This window comes from Belonocnema kinseyi, chromosome 4 (assembly GCF_010883055.1).
Source record: "Belonocnema kinseyi isolate 2016_QV_RU_SX_M_011 chromosome 4, B_treatae_v1, whole genome shotgun sequence".
Lineage (NCBI taxonomy): Eukaryota > Metazoa > Arthropoda > Insecta > Hymenoptera > Cynipidae > Belonocnema > Belonocnema kinseyi.
This window is the reverse complement of record NC_046660.1, coordinates 99894301-99906701: the sequence shown is the minus strand read 5'-3', so window position 1 is coordinate 99906701 and position 12401 is coordinate 99894301. Positions and strand designations below refer to the sequence as shown.

The following is a 12401-nucleotide window of genomic DNA, read 5'->3' as shown; positions in this document are numbered from 1 at the left end:
AAAATTAAAATTCGAAAATTTTTTCTAAAGCCTCCAGGGGACTTCGTTTTCGCACGAAAAAATTTTATGTGCCCTTATTGCATCCGGACCCACAATTATTGTAACTCGCAATTATTCTACACTTTTTGCCATTGAATAATCTTATAACTGAGACAACTGCGCCATTCGCCCAAGTCTCAATCCTAATTCCTTCCCCAAAATTTCTCTTGACGCCTACCAATATTCCCCCCTTGCCCTTCCTTTTTTATTCTTTTTTAATGCTTCCCTATGCTCCCATCTATATTCGCCGCCTATTTTATTCAGTTCATTCCTCAAGGCTCCCTGTTTATATTTAACTACCCAGGTTTCGAGCAATATAATAATTTCAAATTTTTTAACATCATTCCAAACCCTTTTTATTTTGTTCCCTTTTAACCACGCAATATTCCAACAGGTAGCCTTAATGAAACCATTGCCCTCACCCCCGTACAATAATCAGCTAATATTACCATTATTATTTACGTTATTTGTCTCGCTGCCCATGTTACCTGTACCCGCTCGCGTTCTTCTTCCTTCAGCATCCATTTTTTCTAGAGTCGTTGACTCCTCTCTCCACTGATACCAGTTTCCGTCAACCCAGATCTTTTTCTGGAAGTGCTGAACATGCACTGATCTGTCTTGACTTGTCGCCACGGTTGCTAGGGCATTTAACCATTCGTTTACGTCCTTCTGCCTCCAAGTGAAATCATCTGTGACCACGATCGATGCTCTCTTTAGATATCCTAATTTGTCTCTTGTCATCAGCGATCTTTTTGCATGTGATTCGCCAGCGAAAACAGTACACCACCTTCAGCCAGTCCAGTCGCAGAAGTCACGGTAATACTCAGGCCAGTTTGCTTCTTTACCAAAGAACAAAAATCCAGAGCTTCCACACCCGTTTGTTCGGCCAGCCCCCTCACTACAATATCATTCCTGCTTTTTTCCCTCATCTTTTTTTCGTAGGCCCATACCCCTTTTTTTAGTTTTTCCGGAGTATTTTTGATAAAAGATAGCCCTTCCAGTGGATATGTCAAAATGTTGGAGTTCGAAACTCCTTTGTTTGTGGCTCGCTTGATGCAGTTCTCTCGTCGACTAGTTTTTCGATAGCGTCAGCTCCTCCTCTAGTGTCCGTTGCCAAAACTTGAGACTGATCACTTTCGCCCTTTTCCACCAACTTTGCGCACTCAAATAGTTTATTTGACACTTCCTGAAAACCTTCAGCCATCCAATTCTTCAAGGCCACCATCTAAGTTTGCAAGCTGTCTACTTTTTTCTGTAAAACGTCCAGTTTTTCAGTAGAGTCCAGTGGCTAGTTCATTAGCGCTCTCAGTTGCATCAGTTCCCACCACCGGCTGTAGTTTGCCGGTCATTGCGTCCCGGCACTTGTTGTCCAATTGTTTTAACTCGCGAGCCCATCACTTTTTTAGTCTACCCTCACTCTCATTCAGCACCTCCCTCCATTTTTCTTGGCACTTACCGCAGTCAAGACATTCCCTACTGGTCTCCGCATCTGCGAATTCTTCCGATTCTTCTGAGGCATCTTTTCCCCTATGGTGGCCCTTTGACACGGGCCCCTCCTCTTCTTTGGTACTACAGATGCTATCCTGGTCGTTCTCACTTTCGAGCATATCCCCTGTCTCCTTCGCACAAATTGCGCTTCCATAGTACCTTGGAGGAGTTCTACTCAGTCTTTCCCTTGCTTCAAAGACCTGTGTTTTATCATCTTTCGCGTTCCCACTTCTCAAAAAATAATTAATTATTTTCCCCTGTCCCTCTTCACGCTTCCTGGGGCGCCCTCTATTCTTTTTTGTTTGAGCTCCAGTTTCTTCCCATAGATTCACCACTGAACTACCTTCCGCATCTTCAGGGTTCTCATCTGCCGCTAGCGCTAGACCCATTGATCCAGCTAGCGGAACTCCCGTGTAATCATTTGTAAAGCGCTCTGCTTCGTTGGCGGGAAGGATTCCTTCCCCTCTTCCCTCCCCACTGTCCTCAACCTCGCTGTCCGCCATATTCCTAACCTTGGGGGCAAGTTACTTCCAAAATCACTCCGTTACTAAGAGAAGAAAAACAGTCCCCGCACAAATTATTATCTCCTCGCGTTCAGAAGACACTTAGAAAACATCTCCAGCACAACGCGCGTTTCTGGATCAAAGATAACCGTCAAGCAAAGCAACAAATTACGGACCGACGCCAAGCTGCAACTCACTCGTTGCGATCGCAGCGCCCCCTCTTACATTCTTACTAATATGCTATTACATATCGAGGAAATATTTTATTATTTTAAAATCTTTCAAATTCCTTAAAAAGCTTAAAAATGTTATTTCAAACATTCGGAAATGTACAGTTTGTTTACATTTTATTTAAAATCTTTTCAATTTTTAAATTATTTTTTAAAACTTCTAAATATCTTTTAAAAGGATTTGAATTTTTACGTAACAAATCATGTAAAATAAATAACAAATTTATTAAAATCTTTCACATACTTTTTTGACAATTTTGGAAATCTCTGGAAATATTTTCCAACATTCTCTTTAAAATTATTTCCTATTTCCCCAGAAATCTCAAGAAAATTTTCTTATTCTCATCAGACTTTCGCAATTCTTAAATAGCTTCTAAATTTGTTGTAAAAAATTTGCAAATTCTAAATTTTGTTATGAGTTATTTAAAATCACTTCAAGTTTTGAATTAATTTTGAACCTTTTCAAAACTTCTATATATTTCTTAGGCGTTTTCGAATTTTGTTTGATTAGTCAGTGTTCAATTGTTATTTATACAGAACAATTTAACAATTTCACTTACAAATTTTAAAAAATGTAATAGAACAATTAAAATTGTAAGGTTCTAAGTTTAGATGTAGCTCTCTGAAAATTCTAACGAGTCAAAGCTTTCTATTTCAGCTAATTCAGTTTTGAATATTTTATTCCTAATTGCTCGTTTTAAACTTAAATCAAATTTTTCTAAATAATTAATAAATTATTTTTCTTATTTAAAAAATTTTAAGTTGAATGAGTTAAAAATGGATATATTTTGGACAACAATATTCAAATAGAATTTGATATTCAATAAAAGCGTTTAATTGTGAATCTATTTCTGTGAAGTTACTTAAAAATTGAAAATAGTTTATAAAGTTTCAATTGGACGTTTACATTTGTTTAATTACTTAGACTTCCGAATTGAAACAGTTCAATTTTTAACGTGAAATAAGTAAAATGAATTATTGGTCACTTTTAATACTTAAAGTACAGTTCAATTTAGAAAATCAATAATTAATTGAAATTCACATTTGATAATTTAAAAACGTTTTCTATCGTAAATTGTCATTTTCAACCACTCTTAATTCTTAATTGTTAAAGTTTTTAATACTACATTTCAAAAGTAGTTTGATAAAAAATTGTCACTTAAAAATAAAGGCCTAAAATGGAAAACTTATAAAGTAAAAGAATTACGCATTATAAACTGTATATCATAATTGAAAAAGCTATCAACTGAACTTAACATATAGAGAAAGTTGAAATCGGACTTCTTCCAAATTGCATTGTATCATGTGGTGGTATCATGTGGAGTCATATTGAATAATATTATTTTTATTCGCAAAAAAATAAATTCGAAAATTTAAAATTCGCCAGGTCATTTTCCAGGTGACCCAGGTCTTTAAGCAACCCTATCTTACGCTTAATTAGTTATAAATAAAAATTACCTCTCTCCAGTGCTGATTGCATGACCAACGTCAACTAAGAGAGCATTGAAGTTCGTATCATCCATCATGTACAAACAAGCGCTGTAAGATTTGCAGAACCCATTGGTGTTTTCAATCTCATTGAAAGCGATAGCTTTTACTTTACCCTCGCCTATTTGTGACTCCATGAAATTAATCGCATTAGCACTCCACTTTCCGCGATCGGACGGCAGAGGGGCCACGTCCTTTAACTTGATTTTTATGGCCTATTTTAAAAACAAAATAAAATTGATTTACTTCCTGAAGTCCGAAAGAAATAATTTTTTGTGTTGTGAAAGGTTAAAGGGGTTATTCTTACTTGAGTTGCGAAGTTCATATACTTTTGTTGCATTTTTCGAATTTGATCAAAGTACATGCTGCGCTTGTATCCAGTGTCAACGTAAAACACCTCGACTAATTTTTCAGCAGGTATATCAACAATTATGCCTCGATACCAGGCTTTGTTAAGTGGCGCAGCACAAGCCATACCTGTAAAATATAAATCAAATGTTATTATTTTAAGAAAATTATGTTCTTTGATTTTTTAAATATTGCGGGGCTTGGATTCACTTGCCGGGTCAAAAATAGCGTCAAAAATTTCACACATTTTGAAACATAGTGATATTTTATGAATTCAGATTAAAAGATTCACATACAATTTAATTACCTCTTTTGCAGCACGAAATCTTTTGGATTTGCAAATTGTATTTGTAAAAATAAAATGAAGTTACGACGTAAGACTTAAACATTGCTAGAAAAATTGAGTTTTTTTTAATTTATAAGGCATACCAAAATTGAAAATGCCATAAAATTCTATTGATGATTTGTCATTCTATAAAAGTTTTTCGAATCTATAAAATATTTTTATTGGCATTCGAAACTTAACTTATAGAAGTGCTATTTTGTTATTTTTTTAGTATTTGATGAAATTTGTTATAAATCGTTTTCATTGAATTCCTTATATCAGAGTTGCAAAAGAATTTGATTTCAACATTCCAGGACTTTAGTAAATTTGTTCAGGTAAATTTAAAATAAAATTCTACATCTCGCTCTGAAAATCCCATTCCAGAAAAATTATAATTTTAAGGAAAGAGAAAATTATCACTAAAAATCACATAAAATGAAAACAGTTAAAAGAGATTTTAAGTATTTTAAGGTAAGAAAAAAATCTTATGAAATGAGTCCACTTTTTAAAGATATTTCTTCCTAAAATTTTGAATTCATCACCCTGCATTATTTTCAAATGCAAAAAGTTCATAGCTGAGATACAATTTTCGGTTCCATTGTTTAATTTAAACTCCATCGAAATTCGAATTTATTATTATTAATTATTAATGGTTTATTTTAAAATTCTCATTATGAATATATTTAATTTTGTATGTTTTCATTAAAAAAAATTTCAACTATTAAAGCTTTCGTTTGTAGATTGTACAATTATCAACAATTTAAACTTGAAACTGAACAATTTTTAATCATCGCATATATAATTATTCAAGTTTAAATGTTATTCTTAAATTATTCAATTGAACGCTTTTAATTCCAATGTAAGTAAACTGCAAATGCTTTGAATTTTAAATAATTTAATTTTGATCATCTCAAACCAAATGTTTTAAAATTAAATTTACTCAACTATTAACGCGTAGAATTTAAAATAGTACTATTAAAATGTAAACCAATTAAGTTTTTAATAATTAAATTTTAAATTATTTGAAAGACTTTTCTTTAAAACGTCAAGATGGATACAAGGAATAGATGAATTTAAAGTATTCTCCGTAAATTTTCATAATTCGACGTACGGAACATTTTCAGGTATATATTTCGGTGTTTAAGCACCGAAAAAGCGAGAAAATATTTTTAAGATAATACTAGTATTAGTGACATATTTTAAAAATAGGAAAATTAAAATAAGTAAAATTTACCGATTTCTGGAGAGTATATAATCAGTTTTTTCGATTTGCCTTTCTTGTACTCTCTGGTCATTTCGGCTGTCATTCGTTCCATCTGTTCGTAGTTTTTAGATGTCTGAAAAAGGTTTGTATATTTTTCGAGGCTCTCTATTTCAAATATTATTTATTGGACGAATAGAATTTACAGTGCGACTTACTCTTACAACGTATACGCAATCTGGCGAGTCGATGTGAGTACACATAACTGTTAAGTATTTCGAGAGTTTAATTTCCCCATAGAAGTATTTCCTCACGGCATTGGGGTTCAGCTTCTGTTTTTTTATAATTTAACAAATTTAATATCAAATTTAATATTATTAATTTAATATTCATGATTGTTCTTTGCTTTCTTTTAAAAAACATTTCTTTTAAAGAGTTTCTGTTGGTACAGACTTACCATAAGCTTTTGTGATGTTACAAAGCTACCGTATCCCATAAATATGAGACTATCTCTAAAAGACGTTAGTTTATCGGTGGTGTTTTTGACAATATCAACGCTCCACCCATCATCGAGAACTTCGTGGACGTGCATTGTTAATGCCATGTCCCTAAAGCAGAGAGAAGAAATATTTCAAGAATAACTTTATATTAAACGTATTATAAAAATGGAAAATTCATCTTAAAGCAATGTCCTGCAAATTTGTGTATTTTTTTGTATTTCCCGAAAGGACCATACAAATATTCCTTGGCGCTTGTTGAATCATCAATTAAAACAGATTATTAATTTTCAACGAAATAAATGCATTTTAAACCAAGAAGATAAATTTTCTATTGAAAAAAAAAACAAATTGTCAACAATATAGTGTAATTTTCATTCAAGCAGTTTAAGATTCTAGCTTGTAGGCGGACGGGTGACTGCGATGGGGCCAAATAGAAGATTCTACTAGAAAAAGATAGATTTTTAAACAACATTAATTTTTAACAAAATAGTTGAATTCTCAATCAATAATTATTACCGAGCAACCAAACAGTTGTATTTTTAACCGAAAAAGAAGACATGTTTGGCAGAAAAGGATGAATTTTCAACAAAGAACTTCAATTTCGACCAAGAAAGATTAATTTTATTCAATAGGAGATACATTTCCTTCAAACCAGTTAAGTTCCTCAGCTAAGGAATTGAATTGGTTCAAAAACCTTTGATTTTTAATTTCAAAAAGAGCAATTTTAAACAAAAAAGGTAATTTTCAAACAAATGGCTGCATTTTCAGCCGAAAAGATGAACTTTTAAAAAATAGTTACGTTTCTAAGCTACAAAGTCCAAATTTTAAGAAAAAATTGTACTTTTAACCCAGAAAAGATAAATTTTCAACCAAGAAAAATGAAAGATTAACCAAATAGCTGAAATTTCAAACAAACAGTTGTATTAGTACCAGATAGTTGCACTTTCAAGCAAAAGAGAAGAAATAAAAATAGGTAACTTTTTAACCAATAAGTTAAATTTTCAACCAAATGATCGAAATTTCAAACCAAAAACAGTTGCATTTTCAGCTTAACAGTTGAAGTTTTAAGACAAAAACAAGAATTATTTACAAGACAGCGCAATTTTCAGCACAAAGATAATTTCAACCTAAACAGATGACTTCTACCAGAAAAGATGAATTTTCAATCTAAAAGACCAATTTCCATCAAAACTGTTGCATTTTCGACCAACAAATATGACTTTTCAATAAAATAGTTAAATTTTCAATTAAAAACTAAATTATATTGTGAATAATCACATTTTTAACCAAAAAACTGAATTCTGAACAAAAAATAAAAAAGCAGACTTTTCAACTGAAAAGAAGGAACTTTTAACCAAAAATAGTTGGATTTCCCGATTGAGTTCTATTAGCTTAGTTCCCATTTGAGCAAAAAAAGTGGTAGTTTCTTGAAAATAGAAGAAAAGAGGAATTCTTTAAAAAAAAAAGGTTAAAGAATAGGGAAAATAGTGAGAAGTCTGATTGGTATTAAGCAACATTTTATATAATCACAGATTATTATAGATTTCAAACGTATCGATTAAATACATTTTTTTAGGGAACATCTAAAATGAGATGGATTAAAATGATTACATTGGCCCTTTCATTACAAAAAATTCGCTATAGTGACTTTTTCTTAAAAGAGTGACTAACAGTGACTTAAGTAACTGTGTGTCAGCCCTGACAATTTGCCAACTTTTTAAGGCGATATTTTCAATTCGTTTGAACGTATTTTGTTACAAAAACAATTTCGGTAAGGAAGAAATCGTGCACGTATTGTTATATGAACCTAAAAAAATTAAATTTTTGCACATACTTCTGATCGATCATGTTATTCATCGCTCCAACAGCTTCACGGCTCCACTTTCCTCCTTTTGGCGAGATATCGTGTAAGCGACAATGGAGGGCCAAAGCACACTGGGTGGCAAATAAAGGTGACATGTCCCGCATATCTTCGATGGGAACCGCTTTCGTGTTACCGTAGTCCACATAGTTTATAACATACAACTCTTGACCTAGGCCAGTTTTGTAACTGTCCGTAACACGTCCGCGGTACCAGAATTGTTCGTATTTCACGATGTACAATTTCCCTGAAAGGAAGAAAAGATGAAACTAGAAAGAAAGCGACTAAAAAAGATGTATAATTCACTTGCAAAAAAAACTTACCTTTATAAATTTCCGAAGGCAACTTATTGTTCTTCAATGCATACTCTTCTATGCTTCGATGAAAGTCGTCAATCTCTCTAAGCTGTATTACCGGGTGTACGTAGAACGAAGAAGGGTCGTCAATGTGTGTTAGTCTGACAAGTTCAGTGCTTCCTATCGTTGATTGAAAATTAATTTAAAAATTAAATTTTATCGGGATCCTTTGAAACAGTTTTGAGAAATATAAAAAATTGACAAACATATTGCACTGTAACCTCAATTTAAGTAAACTGGTTTTGTGCATTTCTGGAACTTATAGCCTCCAGATTCGCGACGCGGGCAGCCACATGACCGAAAAAGGGCGCACTCTCAAAGCATATGTTCCATCAGTTGAATTGCATAAATCGAGGTTCCAGTGTATATGGATTAACGAAAACGGTACCTTTTGTGAGGAAGCCGACATCGGACTGGTAGGATGTGACAGTACCTATTGAAGTAGCTATTGAAGGGGTAGGTGACACATTTGTGACCCTGATTAGAGTCTCCCATGGACCTTACGACACAGAGAAACAAAATTGAGCACTGGTTTTTTCTTGTTTTAAGAAACACAGGTACAGAAAATTCAGAAATGTGAGTAAGGAGTTTAAAAACATTCAAATATACTTGACTGCTTAAAGATTCCTACTTATTCTTATTCATTACTCTTGTGCCTTTATTCTGATTTAAACAATAACTCAGAAAACTTACTTGGAAGTTCTTGTGGAACCAGGGGCTCCAAATTATAGTCTGGGGGCAGGTTTTCACTATCAGATAAAGTGAATGAGGCAACCGGTGGTACATTAATAGAGCAGTGATTTTTCAAACGTTCAATCACTGAGTTGTCGACTTCAAATCTGGGAAAATACAATAACTTAATAAAGAAAACTAAAAAATTCTAACGTAATTTCAAAGTCACTGCAAAAGTTTCTAAATTAAATAATTCAAACAAGAATTTGTAAAATTTGTTCTATTATCGTCAACTCCTTACTTGAGCTTTTCATGAGATTCTTCTCCATCTTTTACTAGGTGGCAAGGCACACCAGCCATAATATCGAGTTTTTTAATAACTTTTGATAGGTCAATTTGAGTCAGGTAATCTTTTACTGAAGCAGCTGTCTGTAACCCAATGAATCAAATATGAGGAAATATAAGATATGCAATTTCACAGATATATCCCCTCTTCAGTAATTTATTTTAGAAAATTACATATTTGACATAAGTTTTTGTTACGTCTCTGTACGCGCTCTACCCTAAGTCTTTCCCTCACTTCTCCTCGTTGGAAAAATTTACGACGGACGCACACCTGACCAAAATATAATGCTTTCTGTTCAGGGCTACGCAACCCTAAAAATATACACAGAATGGAATGAAATTTGGGTAAAAAGCGCACATACGCACATAAAAATGAAAAAATAAGTCAAATTAAAAAAATGAATGGAAAATATAACTAACACATATGCAACTTTTCAGAATAAATCACTAATCAAGAGTGCGAGTAAATAATGAACCTACATTTAATTATTTATTAAAGCTTAAAAACAGATTTGCGAAAATTTCAATAAATATAAAAAATAAAAAGAATTAGATAACTCTGTGCAGACAATTTTATCGAGCAAAAATACTTGGTAATTTTCTTTTCTTACTTTCTTCACAAGTGGAAAAGTTTATAAAAAATCGGTGATACCAGTATTTCTCTTTCGCAAATCAGAAATACAGTACTAAATTATTTAAACAATTATTTTTACTGTTCTAAAAATATCTTAATACATACATACCACAATATATTCCTATAAATATTTTTTAAATACTTACCAGTAAGCCATCCCGTAATACTTCTTCATGGCTTTCCAATTTCAGTCTTATATTGTCTAAATTCTGTCGTAAATTACGACGCTGATCCTGCATTCTATCCAAGATTTCCTTTTCTAAGTTTTGAAGGACACCATGAAGTTGTGCAAAATGCCGATTAACACTAGCTTCTATCGATCCGTTGTTCCGTAGTTGCTCGGGGAAGATCAAAGTGTTGCTCAGTTTCTGAAAAAGACAAATAAATCGATTAAATATCAATATTTCACTTTCAACTTAAGTAAAATATTAAACGAAATCATATTTTAAAAAGACTCTCTGGATATTTTCTAACAATAAAAAGACAAATTAGACTTTGTATTAATTTATTTTTCATTTTTTACAACAAGCTGGATTACATTTTTCCATGCATGTCGTAGTTACACATCATGGAAATACGTTGAGTCAATAATGCGGAATTGAATTAAATTGAAATTATTCTGAATTGAGCACTTATCGCTTGATTTTGTTTCATTTTGAACAAAACTCAAAGTATTAAAAAAAATTAATAAAAATTGACAGGCTCAAACATGAAAAAATGAAGCCCTAAAAATTGCTCAGCTTTCAAGACTTTCGATATGAGATTTGACAGTTTTGAATTATTCAAATAGGAAATGGACGAATTTTCCATATTTGCATTTGAAAATTATTCGTTTTGGAACAATTTAAATTAAAGATTGGTAAAATATGAATACTTACAATTTGAAACGACTTAAAGGGTTAAATCTAAAATGGTCCAATTTCAAACTCTATTAATTTAGGGAAGGATCAATAAATGGCTAATGATGTTCAATTACAATTTTTAAAAAATTGATTCGAAAAATAATATACTGGCAACGTGTAGGTCATAGATCCTCTTGAATCCTTATTGTGAAGATGTAAAATAACAACATTAATAATGAAATAATGTGAAATAATAAAAAGTAATAAAAATATGTTTTAAATTGCAAGTGAAGGGTAAGAGTCGTATATATTAACACATAAAATGTGTATGTAATTATTATCACAATTATCAATCAATATATCAATGATCAAAATATGTTTGTACAAAAAAAAACGATTTTTCATCTTTTCTTATAAGAGTTTAATTATAATATATATGTTTATAAAACGGGTAATGCGATATTCACATAGAAATAAAGTTAATTTTTACAAGGAATCTATAGTCGCCCCGGAAAATTGGCAGAGCTGAAGAAAGCAAGAAAGGGATATGAATCGCCAAACGTTTGAAAAATATTTGACTACTTATCCCGAACTTCTTTAAGACGAGACTTCGGTTTTTGCATGTTTTTTGTAATCACTCTTCAATAATTAATGAATAATTAATCGATAATATCAAAGCAATTGAAAATGATATATCTATGAATTATTGACCCATTAGTGTAAGGAAAAACATGCTTGTAAAAAACAACAGGTCTTGCTTTAACTTCACCTATGAAAATAATTAAACCTTTAAAATTGTATCTGCTATATTTCCCATAAACGTCTGAACATTTTCCAGAATAAATAATATGTCTAAATTTGGAAAATACGACATAAAGTTTATTTTAAAAATCTTTATTTAATTTTTTTTTAATTATGAAGGGTTACAAATTAAAATGGTCAGGCGAAACCAAGTAGAATACCATAATAATTAATTATATTAATATTTCTCTGAGAAAATACCATTTATTCAGAGCTTAAAGAATGCTTTAAATAGTTAAAAAATTTTTGAAATCTGATAAATAACTTTTTTATGATTCTAATAACAATTTTAAACAGTAGACCTTCAAATTTATCTGTCTTGTTATCACGATTATTAAAATAATATCACATATTCGGCTAATTCTCGGGTTTATTTTAGCTCCCAGCGATTTCACGGGGTTTTCGTTCAGTAGACATCCTTAAAATATACATTGTACACCTCAGTTATGATTGCTTGATTTTAAATTGTTCCACTTTGAAGTCTTTGAATGTAAAAATGATTAATCTCTTAGGCATCTTATTTTTAATTATTTAATTTTAAATGCTTAATTTTTTAATGGTCGAATACTGAAGTCTTAATTGCATATTGTTCAATAATAATTACGTCAAACTCAAAACTGTCCAATTCTGAAGAACTCCTAAATTTTTCAGTAGTTTCAATATAATATTATTTACCAGGTGTATACATATGAAACCGGTATTGCCATTTAGCGGCCAGTAGGCACACTTGTAGGCACTGTCGGAACTTACCATTTGTGCTAATTGGCA

General features: G+C 31.8%; 1 protein-coding gene across 1 annotated transcript in view; it reads right to left on the bottom strand.

Annotated features, from left to right (window-relative positions):
• The window catches only part of LOC117171777 (RING finger protein 17), a 585549-nt gene that overhangs the window by 40220 nt on the left and 532928 nt on the right, over positions 1–12401 (bottom strand). Inside the window, exons 6-16 of the mRNA XM_033359386.1 lie at positions 10137–10358; positions 9313–9440; positions 9033–9178; positions 8728–8838; positions 8307–8459; positions 7957–8230; positions 6080–6230; positions 5841–5954; positions 5656–5758; positions 4056–4225; positions 3719–3963 (exon numbers count right to left, since the gene is read on the bottom strand). Coding sequence (XP_033215277.1) covers positions 3719–3963; positions 4056–4225; positions 5656–5758; positions 5841–5954; positions 6080–6230; positions 7957–8230; positions 8307–8459; positions 8728–8838; positions 9033–9178; positions 9313–9440; positions 10137–10358 — 1817 coding nt within the window. The remainder of the gene's footprint in view (positions 1–3718; positions 3964–4055; positions 4226–5655; positions 5759–5840; positions 5955–6079; positions 6231–7956; positions 8231–8306; positions 8460–8727; positions 8839–9032; positions 9179–9312; positions 9441–10136; positions 10359–12401) is intronic.